Source organism: Meleagris gallopavo, chromosome 4, assembly GCF_000146605.3.
Source record: "Meleagris gallopavo isolate NT-WF06-2002-E0010 breed Aviagen turkey brand Nicholas breeding stock chromosome 4, Turkey_5.1, whole genome shotgun sequence".
Classification (NCBI taxonomy): domain Eukaryota; kingdom Metazoa; phylum Chordata; class Aves; order Galliformes; family Phasianidae; genus Meleagris; species Meleagris gallopavo.
This window is the reverse complement of record NC_015014.2, coordinates 68,095,927-68,110,531: the sequence shown is the minus strand read 5'-3', so window position 1 is coordinate 68,110,531 and position 14,605 is coordinate 68,095,927. Positions and strand designations below refer to the sequence as shown.

Sequence of the window (14,605 nt, the reverse complement as noted above, 5' to 3'; positions counted from 1 at the left end):
AACAAAACCACAGAAGAAAGATCAGTGGCAGATCTCTTAATTAATTTCAAACTATAGTATATATATATTTATGGACAGCCTAGATCAAGGAGAATAAGGGGTGGAGAAGGGAGGATTATTTCTTGAAATCTAATGAGAATTTGAACAGCAACCTCAGACATGCTTCTCTTGCACATAAAACCTATTTATTGAGCTATAAAGTAGCCAGAGGTTAAGGCCCAAAACTAACATAACTTTTTACCTTTAAAAAAAAAAAGAAACCAGAACAATTTTCCAGTTCAGATTACTTGAAATATTTATTCACAAGCACATATGGTACGAAACGGATGTGAATCTATTTTTCACTGTCATTATCAATGACAAACATCATCAACCTTTTACAAGTGTGCATTTTTAGGCAGCAAGAGAAAACTGAAAAGATTAAGCCCTTCTATCAGAGTCAGACTTCTCCATCTTCAGATGATCCTCTGCTTCACGCTGGCACAGACTGCTTCCCCAGGCTTGTACAGAATCAGGCAGCTGCTGAGGTGCAGCTCTGAACATCTGCTGTAATCAGTAGAACCAGGGTCACACTTTCAAACCCTCTCTCGAATACCAACATACGAGGAACACCTCCTCAGAGTAAAATAATCACTGGAGTTTATGGCTAACTTATAAAATTACTGGTGCCTCTAAAATAGCTTCCATTGAGCAATCCTTAGCAGGAAACTACTACACTTCAGTTGCCCTGGGAGGTCATTTACTGTAACACTGGGGCAGTGATGAAAGCGAGGTGCAGGAACAGGCTGCCCAGACAGGCTATGCTCCATTCCTAGATGTTCGAGGCAAGGTTGGATGGGGCCCTGGGCAGCCTGGCCTAGTATTAGATATGGAGGTTGGCAGCCCTGCCTGCAGCAGGGGGGTTGGAAATTCATCATCCTTGAGGTCCCTCTGAACCCAAACCATTCTGCAATTCTACGAAATTCAGGTGGTTTTATCAAGAAGCATTACCCATCCCTAAAGCTGTTGTGGAGAAGCCCACCATTACAATGAGTCAACTTTGATGCAGGATCACAAGAAGACAGGCTGCAACATCCTGACATTCACTGGTGAAGAACTGCACTCTTTCACAGATGGAGACATTTTAGTACTGATATTTCTTGAGCTAAAGGGCACTGATTTGTCTTTTTTGCTTCAGACTGAATCAGGCACTACTTGAAAACAAGAGCAGATCTAGCATTCAATTCCTACCTGCTTTCATAGATTTTATTAAATGATTTACTGCTCAGTGTTGCTCCCAGCTTTTTAGTGACTTGATGTCAGGTCCATTTTAGCAAATCATGCCAATGTTTTACAGCATCTAACTTCTGCATCCTGCGGACCCCATCATCTGACCAATTCTGACCACATGTGAAGTGCACTAACACACATCCGGAACAGCAGATATACGATCTGTCCTTTTACACATTTCCACAGGGCTTAGCTCTCAGAACTGTAAATGTCAGCTTTGAGATATATGGTCAGTGCTTGCATTAGGAAGCAAAATTGCACAGGCGTTTGAGAAAGAAAGCTCACAGTTTTAAACAAATAACAAGACAAGCTTTTGTAACAGCACCTTTATGGAACACAAGGTTAGCTTTAGACAAGTGCCAGGTTACAGGGATTTTTATATAAAGAAAGCAATCTTGGGTTTAGCCCATCCTGATAAAGCTTACAACACTAATTTATAGGCACTGTGTTTGGGCTATTTCCAAAGTAAAAAAGGGCTTTCCATTACAGTGCTTGGAGTGGTTAACAAGTAAGATAACTTACTACATTCTTTTTCAGAAATTATTCAATCTTGTCCATTATGTCCCAGCTTTATTGGGATTTCAGAACACATTTGCAAACAATGCAATCCTAGTTCAGGTTAAAGAGGAAAGCAAGGTAATGTAAGCCAAAGAACAAACCATTTTCATAGTTACAAGTGTGAATACACATATTTGCATGGGAAATTAGATTCATTTTTCTGAATAAAAATTCCACCTCTCCATACAACAGAGTTATGTGTCAGTAGAGGACTACACTGTGCACGGCTCAGCCTTGAAAAGAAAGTCTGGACTGGAGTCATACCCAGCTACATGGATCAACAAGCAACCCCTTCAGATCCAGCAGCTTTGGTTTAGCGGACGGAAACTTTGGCCTATTGTTCAAACATACTTGTCAGCAACAAACAGTAAGATCTTTAAAAATAAAGCAAACTATCTTATGTGCATAAAAAGTCAGTGCCTTGACCTTTAAAAGCATCTCTATAAGCGACTTTACCTTAAACTGGGCAGTGCTTAAGTTACAAAAGATTCAAGGCTGATTAGTTTCTTTACGATGGCTGAAGAAACGGTTCTGCTTCAGGAATTCAAGAAGATGAATCAGGTTTAGTAGTAGATTTATTAATTTGCTGTGATTTACAGTGCAGTGATCACGTCTGAAACGAGGAGACATCAAAACAGGTTTAGCCAAAAGGTTTATGGCTTCCAAGTCAAATTCCATGACCAGTGTCAGTCATTTGGGCAACTGAAGATTAGCAAACAGAAGATAAGCAGAGGTCAGGTGCTGCACTGATGTTTTGGAGACAGTATTCCAAAGTATCTTCTCTTACAGCAATTTCCTTTTCTCAAACTCCTGCAAACAGCAAACAGACATTTAAGATGGAAGAAAAAAAAAAAAGGCTTTTATTACTATTATATTTTAAATTACTTTGTATTTATCTTAAATCTAATTTTAGGAATTAAAAATTGGAATTAAAAACTAAATTAAAAAAATACTTGCAAACATTCTCTCACCTCACATTAACTCACTGGCTATGAAAAGCAAATGAGCTAGATTGCAGTGATACCAAGGAACCACTTGTTACCAGACACAGCACAAACTGGCTTGAAAAACACTAATTCTCTGTAAGAGCATACAAAAGTTTTTCAGTTGTATGCATGCAGCTCTAATTCTGAATTAGTACTTAACAGACATTTCTATATGCCATACTGACTGCACTTTTAAAGACTGTTTTATTGTTTTTATTGTTTTAAATTAATTTGGGTTCTTTGCTTCTTCTGATAGAACTCAGAAAACACAATTCAACAAGTAGTTGTACTCCACAGCAAAACGTAACCACTTCTGTATTTTTGCTGCTCACTTTCCTATCAAGGTAATATTACATATAACTACTTCTGCATATCATCTAAGTCATAACTACATTAACTAAACCTCGAGCAACAGAGTATTTGGGTATGATATGCACTGCCAACTCTTATTCCCTCAAAAGCAGACTTGGAGTGCACACATATACCAGTTTCCAATAACAAACCTTGTAGATGGTGCTGCCTAACTGAGCAGGGGACATGCTGACGACGACACCAGCGCTCTGAAGAGCAGCTATCTTCTCTTTAGCTCCACCCTTCCCACCAGCAATGATTGCTCCAGCATGACCCATCCGTCTGCCTGGAGGAGCAGTGAGACCAGCAATGAATGACACTACTGGCTTGGCATTTGGACCCTGTCAATAAAGAAAAGACACTGAGTTACATGGTGAAGGGTGAATGAAAAGCAATTCTAGGTAACAGATTTCAAATAATGCATCTTTGTCTGGCTAGCTGATACATCAAAGAGCTGGAAATCTCAGACTACATGGAACCATTAGCTAGGAGTATGGAATACTTCACCTCCTGATAAAAAGCAATACTTTACAAAATACTTTATAAAAAAAAAGTAAAATGTTCCCTACAAATATCATAACAGAATTAAAAATCTAGAGCTGATGCTCTGCAGTTAAACTGAAGTTTGGAGCTTTAATCATGTTAAATTTCTCTTATATCAAAGTATAATAGCATGCATCTTTTGCTCTTTTGTCAGTAGTTAGAAACTGAAATAAGCTTTCTTGACATGGCAGAAAAGGGCTAACCAGCAACACATTTGGAAGTAAGCTCTTCAAAACTTACAGAATTATTTTCCTTCAAGAAAGCTGCTGCGTCTTCTTCAGCATTTCCTCCAATTTCCCCAATCAATATGATCCCCTCAGTATGAGGATCTTTCAGGAAGACATCAAGACAGTCAATAAAATTAGTTCCATTGAAAGGATCGCCTCCAATCCCTGGAAAAAGAATGTAAAATTGCATTAAAAAAAAAAAAACTCAAGATAATGACACTGCATTTACATTAACAGTTTTCAAAGTAAATTTCAACATGAAGGTTATTCCCAAAGACTCATAAGACAGACAGCTCTCGGAGTGCCAAAGAATCTGCTCCAAATCTCTCCTCCACTATTTCATAGAGAGCTTGCTATCAGAAGTTAAACACCTGTGAATAATCACCTTCCAAACCATAAGCCAAACATCACATCCTATACAGACTCCACACAAGATACAGCTGAGTTAAGACTCCAGCAACAGAATTTTACTGTTAAAAAAAAAAAAAAGTGAATGAGCCAACTTGCTCAGAATACCCAACTAAATGCCTAAGAATGCTCTACCCATTTACATTAATATTAAACTTCTCAGAACAATTTGTTTCTAAACTGATGCCATGTTTGTTGGCTGCTCTCTGCTTAAATACATTTTCTAGGCTTTTATTAATCCGATGTGGAAATGGTAACAGAAAAGGGTTATATCTTCACAACAGATTGAGATCTCATTTCTCAGCATAATGATAAGCACTCAACAATTTCTAGGCTTGCAGAAAGAAATTTTTTTGGATGTGTTCTTACAGGCTGCTTCTGAGGAAACCTACCAACACAGAAGGACTGCCCCAATCCAACTTGCGTTGTCTGATGAACGGCTTCATAGGTCAAGGTTCCAGATCTTGACACGATACCTTTGGGAACAAAAGGAGATAAACTTGACACTGAGTGCATGACTACATGTAGCTGTTCTTAAATTCAACAAAATCACCTTATTGAACTGAACACAAGATGTCAGGTTTTCCAGCTATTGTTGCCAAAACATGAAAACTCTATATAGGATTACATTTGTACTATTTCTTGGTTGGCATTTGGTTTTGATACTTAATTGTAAAGAGATTAAAGCTGCCCAGCAAAGCAGTTATGTTGGCTGAGATGGCATTCTTCACACTACCACTTTATCAGGAAAGAAAGTTGGAAACAAAACAGAATATATACCTTGTCCTGTATAAAAGTAGCTTACACCTTGAACTCAAAACAGGGTTGCAACTCAATTAGGTTCTTCCAGAACCCAAAGATGCTACATTGAAAGGGTAGATGATAGCAAGACAAGGGGAAATGGTTTTAAATTGAAGGAGGGAAGATTTAGGTGGGGTTTCAGGGGGAATTTCTTCACAGAGAGAGTGGTAAGGTGCTGGAACAGGCTGCCCAGAGATGTTGTGGATGCCCCGTCCCTGGAGGTGTTCAAGGCCAGATTGGATGGGGCCCTGGGCAGCCTGGTCTGGTATTAAATGGAGAGATTGGTGGCCCTGCATGTGGCAGGGGGTTGGAGCTTCATGATCCTTGAGGTCCCTTCCAGCCCAAGCCATTCTATGACATAAAAGAGTTACCATTACTAAGATACTTGCTGCTGCAACTGAGTTGTTCTACAATACACTTTTAACATTTATATTACAGTATTACAGTAAGAGACCACAACCCCAGCCAGACCTAACTACATTTTCTTCAGCCAAAGTTAAGCACTGAATCGTAGGTTGGGGACAAATACTTGCATGCCTTTTGTCCATTTTTTAAAGTTAAGATTTTTGTTAATACTACAAGAAGGAAGTTTTTCAAGAAAAACAGACATTATCTTCCATCTATTTCAAGCCATTTAACAAGCAGTGTAATTAGTATATTCCAGAAACAGAAGGCAAAATGCACCATTAGACTAACATTTAGCCTTGTCTACTGTTTATACCATAGAAGAGTGCAGATGTCTACCAGCAAAGAAGTGGGTTTATTTCTTACTACAGCCCACAAAGAACTTCCTGTGTTTCAGACTGCCTGAAAGAATACTACAGACCAAAAATTGAGGCTGTTTTTAAAGCTCAAATCCCAAGATTATCAAATGATTCTTGGATGCCTCAGAGCAAGAGAAGGCTGAGGAGCATTCCACCAAATGTGAGTGTCAAATGAAGTTGGGAAGGTGGCAAAGTTCACATCTTTATTCCCTGACTCGTGGATCACCATCAAAAATGTTTCTAGCAGTTGTAGGACATCAGGATTTAAAACATGCTTTTGCACTTGATGTGCAGAAGATTCATTCATTCAGATTCCATGGTCCTGTGACTCCAGCAGACACTCAAGATCGTAATAGAACTTTGATTCTGAAGAAAGCCTGAATGACAATATCAATTGTCACTGTTACAGTCATAGAGCAATGGCTTGATGTTACCTAAAAGGGAAATAACTGCAGTAGTCTTATTTTTCTATTTCCAGTTTGACACATTGAGCAGGGGGGTTGAAACTAGATGATCACTGTGGTCCTTTTCAACCCAGGCCATTCTATGATTCTGTGTTAGAAAAACTGCCCTGAGTACAGTTAATTCCAGTACAATGAACAGCTTTCCCCACAGCAAACACATTTTTCACCAGAAAAATTACAAACATTAAGGGTGCTACGTTCAAGTTAAACAAAATACCTCCCTGACAGATAATGGCAGTGTATGCTGCTTGCAATGTTTCTGAAGCTCTATTTATTAAGATAGCAACGTATGTTTTGGAGCACCTTTTAAATAATGCAATGCAGGAGTTACAATTCTTATTTCTATAGTTTAAGACAAAGAACCAATGGAAATCAGCATACAACACTTGCATGCTAAAGGGTTTGTAACTAAGCTGTGATTATGAACAATTCACTGCCTCTCTGATCTCAGCTCCCCTGTCTGAGAAGTGGGTGTGCTTGTCGATTCCACTCACCATGGTACTACTGCCTGAATTCTCAGGTTAGAAAGTTCTTTGTAAACTCTTCTCTTTGGAAGTACGCTCAAATAATAGTGTTAAGGAAACAAACTCTATCACATTAAGTCTTTGGCCTTCAGGATTTACGAGTAAGCTAACTTACAAACTGAAGGACAGACAAAGTGTTATACAGCATATTAAGTGTCTTCTGGGTAGGATGAGATTAGCCTTGTGGATAAGAATGCTAGAGTACCAAACGTTACTTTTAGATGATGCATAAATATTCAAAAACTCACCAATTCTTCCTTTTTTGTGAATGTGACCAGGCATGATACCAATTTTACACTCTCCAGGCTAAAGAAAGAATGAGAAGACAAATCAAACATTCAAACTATCACAAAGAATGGTTCAGCCCTGGAGCAAATTCAGAATTCACTTACATTGATGACACCAGGGCAGTTTGGGCCCACAAGTCGAGTCTTATTCTGGCGAAGCAATCTGTGTTTAACCCGAACCATGTCCTGCTGGGGAATCCCTTCAGTAATGCAAACAACCAGGGGCATTTCTGCATCGATTGCTTCGTTGATTGCAGCAGCAGCAAATGGTGGAGGTACATATATAACCGTGGCAGAAGCACCAGTCTGTTCTTTGGCCTACAAGGACAATAATAAAAAAGGTATCAAGCATTTAATGAGCCCAAAGAGAGCATCTGATTACTAGTCACTTAAAGTATGTCTACTACAGGCAGAAATGAAATAAATAGATATATTCCAGTTTACCATAAACGTGCAAGTGTTAAATTCACTGAAGATGGACATACAGAGCACAACCAGGGAACTGAAACCTAAACACTATCTGAAAAAGACCTCCCCTAAAAACACTGTTAGATAATACTTGGCCACAATTTCATCATACAAACCAGAATCAATCAAAAAATAGCTACAGGCATAAAATGTAAGCCTGCTGCAAAGAAAAGATATTTGCATTGCTGAGTGTGAAGCTCAGAGTGGAAGGCAGACTCATGCTTGACCACACGGAAAGCCTCTCTTACAAGGCTTCTATTTCCTTGCTTGCATAGTGACATCCAAGGTTCAAATTTGCCTCTTCACTATGAGGAATGGAAGCATTCAGCAGCATCAGTTCTTGGATTGAACCGTCTGCTCCTTCAGTCACTGCTACAAATTACCTCCTTCACAGAATTAAACACGGGCAGACCCAGATGTGTTTTTCCACCTTTCCCTGGAGAAACTCCTCCAACTAGATTGGTGCCGTACTCCAATGCCTGTTGGCTGTGAAAGGTGCCCTATGAGAGAAAAAGAATAAAGTTACAATACATATAACAACAAATAAAATGTGATGACATCTATAATTCTGAAGACAATTTATTGCACTTCAATTTACAATGAGGTGATTTCATTCCAAATAAACAATCGGCTATTTTGAAGAGTGCATCAACTTGTTTTAAATCAATTCAGAATATGCTATCAGTTGTTTTTTTTCTTTTAAATTGAGGCACACTAAAGAACAGTTTATCCTGTGTTGCCAATACACCTGTAGACATAGCAGCCATGTTTTATTTTCCACATCAATTATGGCAGATGATAAATTCGAAGAAATTACCATTCTCATCCATGACCAGATGACAGATTTAGCAAAAAGCGGCCTTCTCCCCTTGTAAATGTGTAAAAGAGTGAATGTGAGATTGAAATTAAAACCATTTTTTTCCGTAGGCATCAATGTTCAAAGGCATTTGTGAAAGATGCACTTTCAAAACTGTAAGGTTTTACAAAAGTAGCTTTCAAAGCTTGTAAAGGGAGCAAGTCTCCCTTTACAAAGAAGCCCTTTCAGCTGTACAGAGCTTAAGGCTTAAGAGCAAAGCCAACTACAAAAAAATAAAAATAAAAATTGAAAAATAAAAGTCAGGAATCAGAACACAGTTGACTCAAAAACAAAGTTTTCAGTTTGCACACTGAAAAACAAAAATCTACAGTTTATTGATATTAAGAAAAAAGCTGTTTGGACAGGAAAGTAGAAAACTACACAGCCAAAGGGATCTCCTCAACCACAAAGTTTTGCTTCCTATCAACAAAGAAGAAACTATAATCTCTCTCATGCATTACTATATTGTATGGCCAAATAACTTTCTGCACCAGAAGGGTGACAGAAGTAGTACTGCACATACACGTACCTGCTTGCCTGTAAAACCCTGACAGATAACCTTTGTGCTGTTGTTAATATACAGATTTTTCCTCGATGCTGAGTAAGAGCAGTGTCGTACTCCATTCTGGTGCACTAGAGAAAGGCAGAAAAGAGAAAACAAACCATTAATCCACTGCCTTGTTATGCTCCATGTTAAAAAATGTCCTATCAAATAAGTACATACACATTTATGTTTTCATAGAATCATAGAATAGTCTGGGTTCAAAAGAACCAAATGATCATCCAGTTTCAACCCCCTGCTATCTGCAGGGTCGCCAACCAGCAGACCAGGCTGCCCAGAGCCACATCCAGCCTGGCCTTGAATGCCTCCAGGGATGGGGCATCCACAGCCTCCTTGGGCAACCTGTTCCAGTGCCTCACCACTCTCCGGGTGAAAAACTTCTCCTGATAGCTAACCTAAGCCTACCCTGTCTCAGTTTAAAACCATTTCTCCTTGCCCTATCACTATCCACCCTCGTAGACAGCCGTTCCCCCTCCTGCTTATACGCTCCCTTCAAGTATGGAAGGCCACAATGAGGTCTCTCTGGAGCCTTCTCTTTTCCAAGTTTAACAATCCCAGTTCCCTTAGCCTTTCCTCATAGAAGAGGTGCTCCAGCCCTCTGATCATCTCAGTGCCCTCCTCTGGCCCCGCTCCAAAAGCTCCACATCCTTCCTGTGCTGGAGGCCCCAGGCCTGGATGCAGTGCTGCAGATGGGGCCTCACAAGAGCTGAGTAGAGGAGGACAATCACCTCCCTCTCCCTGCTGGCCACCCCTTTTTTAAGATGAATTGATCCAATTGTTTTTAAAAGCAGTTCTGGAAGTTCTTAAGTGGTAATGCCTTGTTTTCCTAAGATCTTATATATCTGTAATTGACCCAGTTTGCTGAGGGTCAGATCATGCACATACACCATACTGAACATCAGAACCCCAGTCAGAACAAACAATAGATGCCAACATCTTATCTACTGCTTTCATTCACAAATGAATACATCCCCGTCCTCTAAACATTTCTGCAAAGTGATAAAGGAGACCTAAAATCCCAGGTTTCCTTAAAGCAAGCAAAAGCTATTACACAGAAAAAATATTTTTCAATATAAACTGCTGATGCAGGAGCGAGGTGACTGTTAGCAGGACCTTCTTTCTCCAAACCATAAAAGCACTTCTACAGTCCCAGTTCAGCTGTCCATCCCATATCTATTTTCAGATATTTACAACCTTTCACAAAAATGTTCTCAAAACCTTAAGTTGACCAATTCTCAGCTTTCAGACATATACATGGATATATTTTTCAAGGATAAGAAGCTTTCAAGTCTTTTCTTTTTCACACTTTGATAGCTTGGGAAAGATTTATTCTTCTGCACCGATAACTGAAAAACTGCTTAAATTCCAAAACTTTTTATGGATTTAGACTTGAAAATACCTCATACATGACAAAGTAACCTTGGTTTAGAGAAAATATAGCTGGCTTAAAAAAAACTGGCTAGAGGTGTGAGCAGTTTGCTGACTAGGTCTGGATAGTGATAGGACAAGGGGGAATGGTTTTAAACTGAGACAGGGGAGATTTAGGTCAGATATTAGAAGGAAGTTTTTCACACAGAGGGTGGTGATGCACTGGAACAGGTTGCCCAAGGAGGCTGTGGATGCCCCATCCCTGGAGGCATTCAAGGCCAGGCTGGATGTGGCTCTGGGCAGCCTGGTCTGCTGGTTGGCGACCTGCACATAGCAGGGGGTTGGAACTGGATGATCATTGTGGTCCTTTTCAACCCAGGCCATTCTATGATTCTATGACTTCTGGTAGAGGTAGCTCATCAAATACACGGGTCTGCAGAGCAATTTTGAAAGAAAAGAAGAAAAAACCACTTTGTGCCTTCTGGGCTGGATTAGGATGAGAGATTTTTATTATCCTTTATAGCTGGCACGATACAGCTCTCTATTTCTCACAGTGACCTCATCTGAAGTAGAAAACTCTCTCCCTGGCCACCAGCACAGTAAGAGCAGCAGAAGTATGGCTGGAGATGAAGTTTTGCTGCACATGGCACAGGCTGCAAGTCCTGGGTGCAAACAGCTAGAGATTTAACAGACACGAGATGAGAAGGAAACAGGTGGAAATGGAAACGGCACACCCAAGTTCACAGCAGGTAAGAGTCAGAAATAGAACCCAAGTCTCAATTTCCAGCTGGACTTTCCTTCACCAGCTCATCTTGTTTCACAGCTTCCAACTGCTGTTCAAGCAATTGCTTCTGTTAGAACAAATTAGGGTTCCACAGTGTAATCCATGTGCCCTCAGGAAGAGAGGACAAGAAATTACCTGCTCTTCTGCTTGCAAAGCTTCAGCAACAAGCCACTAAAAGCCAACCTCATTGCTGACCCTATTTTAATGTACAGCTCTAACTTAGAGGCCAAGCTGCAACACTGCAGGCTTTGTGTCAAGCCACAGAGCACAAGAACAAATCTTTGCAAACCCAGATCCAATCAGAAGCACAGTGGAAATGCTGTATTTTGTCAAATCAGAGGTCTAACACTAATATCACTGTGCTCAACGAAGGCCTGTAATGCACCTTCAGAAAAGCAGAACACAGTGCTAGGTAACCTTTCTCAGGCAATCCTTTTTATTTCTGCCACATCATTTTTGATTTTTGATAGCTTGCATTTGTATTTAAGGAACACAAATAGATCTGATTTAAAACAAGACAGCCCAAGTTACCTTTGTACAGCTGACCCCAGCAGTACAGATACCAGGGCTCAATCTCTTCCCAACTCAAAACTTCATGGAGTTGGAAACTTGTTACTTTCAGGACTTCTCACAAGATTCCCTACAGCTATAGATAGGAATCCAAATCAGAGTGTTTCTCTCTTGCCCACATTTATCCTGGACCAAAAAAAAAAAAGAAGTTTGGAAGGCAAGAAAGGATCTGAAGGTGCTCACGGAATAGCACAACATGAAAGCAAGGGAAAGAAACAAAGATTCCTTTCCAGAAGGACCTGAGCAGGTAGTTCCATTGCCAGGAGACTGACAAGCAGTAAATGAAATTCTCCCTCTATCACTTCTTGAAACGCCCTGGGAGCTTAGAGATGAAGGAAGATATTCCTTTTCCTTTTCCTTTCCTATGTAAGAAAAGAAGAAAGCCTTAGAAAATATATGGGCTCCAGTACAAATGGGAAGAATGGACTTCAGGGCAAAGTCAGGGAAAGGAGTCAAGTCCAAAGAGCACCAGTGGAAACACCACAAGTTTTTTCTGCTGAAAGAGGACAGAACAGCAGCAGTTCTGGATAGCTTCTTACAACACAGAATATACATGGGAAAAAAAGACAAGCTGAATGAAGACCCAAGTGCTGCAGTGAAATTTCCAAGCTCACTGACTGGAAGTCTGAGATTTGGCACAATTTCTCCTCCCAGTCCTTCCTTACGTTTAGACCATCATTATTAGGCCATATTCACACACGCATATCTGGAACAATTATCCATCTTCTCTCAAACCAGTCTGCAGAATTCAGCCTTCAAGGTATCGATTGCACTTGTACAAGATGATCCTTACTGACAAGGAGATCCCACGTAATCAAGGGATTGCTCAGAAGATCTTTCTCCTTGTCTGAAAGAGTATTATGTGCTCAGGACAGGATTTCTAGTTACTGCTCCTCAGCTTCTCTTCCCTCACTCTTCTCTTGCCAAATTCCTGTTAATTATGGAAATCCATATCTATGAACACAGCATAAGAGTTTAAGAAATAAGTTCATCAGTCTATAAAAGGACAGATGTGATGACTATGCTACACCCACCACATTACAGAGAAATAGGACTAATGGGAAAGCAACATTTAGAAGAATTTCTATTTCTTTCAACACTTCTTTGTTCCCTAACCAAAAATCCCCACTCATTGCAAAGAACAACACTGGCTGCACTGGGCCATGGAGTCACAAAGAAAGAAGCTTCCTTCCAAATCTAAGGAGTTTAAGGAGAAAATAGGCACTGTTCTTCCAAGACAACAAACTTTTTTCCATATATACTTCACTAAGAATGCATGCAGCTGAAGGGCTGGGAGCCCCTCTGCCAGTGCAGTTCACACTGAAACACCCAAATCATTTCTTCTACAGCAATCTTTGCCAGAGCTATGCCCATAATCTACTTCCATTATTTAATCTAACAGCTTTCCAAAGCCTTCAATCGCACCCAGAACATAACATCCCGAATTTAAGGTTCCAGAAGACTTTTAACATTTAACTAAGAGCAATAAACCAGAAAAATGTTTCAGAAGTTCCTTTAAAAGAGTTTATAAACTGTTGCAAGCAGAACACCTCTTACATCACTCAGTCCACCTCTCCCCTTACTACCCAAAAAGAACCGTAAGCACTCTTCCTTCAATCTGTTTTACTGCTGTTTGTAAAGAGAATGAAGTGGGATTTTAAAGACGTAAAAATCTGTAAAAAATTAGCTCTGCTGGAGTACAAATTAACCAACACCAGAGATGCTACACGCCCATCAACCAACAGAACAAATTCTCTTGGACACACAGGAGTGAGTTCAAAGAGTTCAACTGACAGACGGTGACACTGTGCTGAGGCAACACAGCTCTCCACTGGTGCTTATGGGAGACATGAAGCAAGAAAGGACACCTGGGGGAGGGTGGGCGTGCCACAGCACCATGGCCCAAAGCATTGCAGAATCACATTAGGAGTCCCTGACCTACAAGTTAATCATAGAATTACCTGAGCTGAGAAGGACCACAATGATCATCTAGTTTCTACCCCCTGCTATGTGCAGGGTCACCAACCACCAGACCAGGCTGCCCAGAGTCACATCCAGCCTGGCCTTGAATGCCTCCAGGGATGGGGACATTTGAAGCATAAAGCTTTGCTTGCAAGGAGTTTCACTGAAAACAATTAAGCTTAATTTTGCCCATTTGTTGCCAGCTGCAAGATGCAAGGTTAACACCTCACAGCCTCAGCTTAAGATTCCAAGAAACAACTCTTGTGCTTTGACATATCCATACTGATTCCAGTAGAGGATGCAGCATTAACTGCCCAAAATAAGCACAAAGAAAGAAAAATAAAGTTGTTTTTTTCTTAATTATTTATTTACCATGATCTTCAAAGCAATGCATATAAAGGCTTACAAGCTGAAAATTTAGCCTCAGATTGCTTGTAGTCTCCCAGGGAATACGTAAGGGTTTGAGTTTTGGGTGGCCCTGTGTGGAACCAGCAGCTGGACTCCACAATCGGTGTTCACAGAATCACAGAACAGCCAGGGTTGGTAGGGACCTCAAGGATCATGAAGCTCCAACCCCTCTGCTGCATGCAGGGCCACCAACCTTCACATTTAATACCAGACCAGGCTGCCCAGGGCCCTCCAGTCTGGCCTTGAACACCTCCAGGGATGGGGCATCCACAACCTCTCAGGGCAGCTGTTCCAGCACCTCACCACTCTCTGTGAAGAATTTCCCCCTAACATCCAACCTAAATCTTCCCTCCCTCAACTTAAAACCATTTCCCCTTGTCCTGCAGTTATATCTTTGAAAGAGTTGATTCCCCTCCTGTCTGTAGGCTCCCTTTAGGTACTGAAA

At 40.5% G+C, this 14,605-nt stretch overlaps 1 protein-coding gene across 1 annotated transcript in view; it reads right to left on the bottom strand.

Moving 5' to 3' along the window:
• Nucleotides 1–277: 277 nt before the first annotated feature.
• SUCLG1 (succinate-CoA ligase alpha subunit) overlaps nucleotides 278–14,605 on the bottom strand; it is a 114,501-nt gene continuing 100,173 nt past the window's right edge. Inside the window, exons 2-9 of the mRNA XM_003206039.4 lie at nucleotides 9,036–9,243; nucleotides 8,034–8,150; nucleotides 7,288–7,500; nucleotides 7,144–7,201; nucleotides 4,735–4,818; nucleotides 3,948–4,099; nucleotides 3,317–3,505; nucleotides 278–2,637 (exon numbers count right to left, since the gene is read on the bottom strand). Coding sequence (XP_003206087.4) covers nucleotides 2,611–2,637; nucleotides 3,317–3,505; nucleotides 3,948–4,099; nucleotides 4,735–4,818; nucleotides 7,144–7,201; nucleotides 7,288–7,500; nucleotides 8,034–8,150; nucleotides 9,036–9,243 — 1,048 coding nt within the window. The 3' untranslated portion in view covers nucleotides 278–2,610. The remainder of the gene's footprint in view (nucleotides 2,638–3,316; nucleotides 3,506–3,947; nucleotides 4,100–4,734; nucleotides 4,819–7,143; nucleotides 7,202–7,287; nucleotides 7,501–8,033; nucleotides 8,151–9,035; nucleotides 9,244–14,605) is intronic.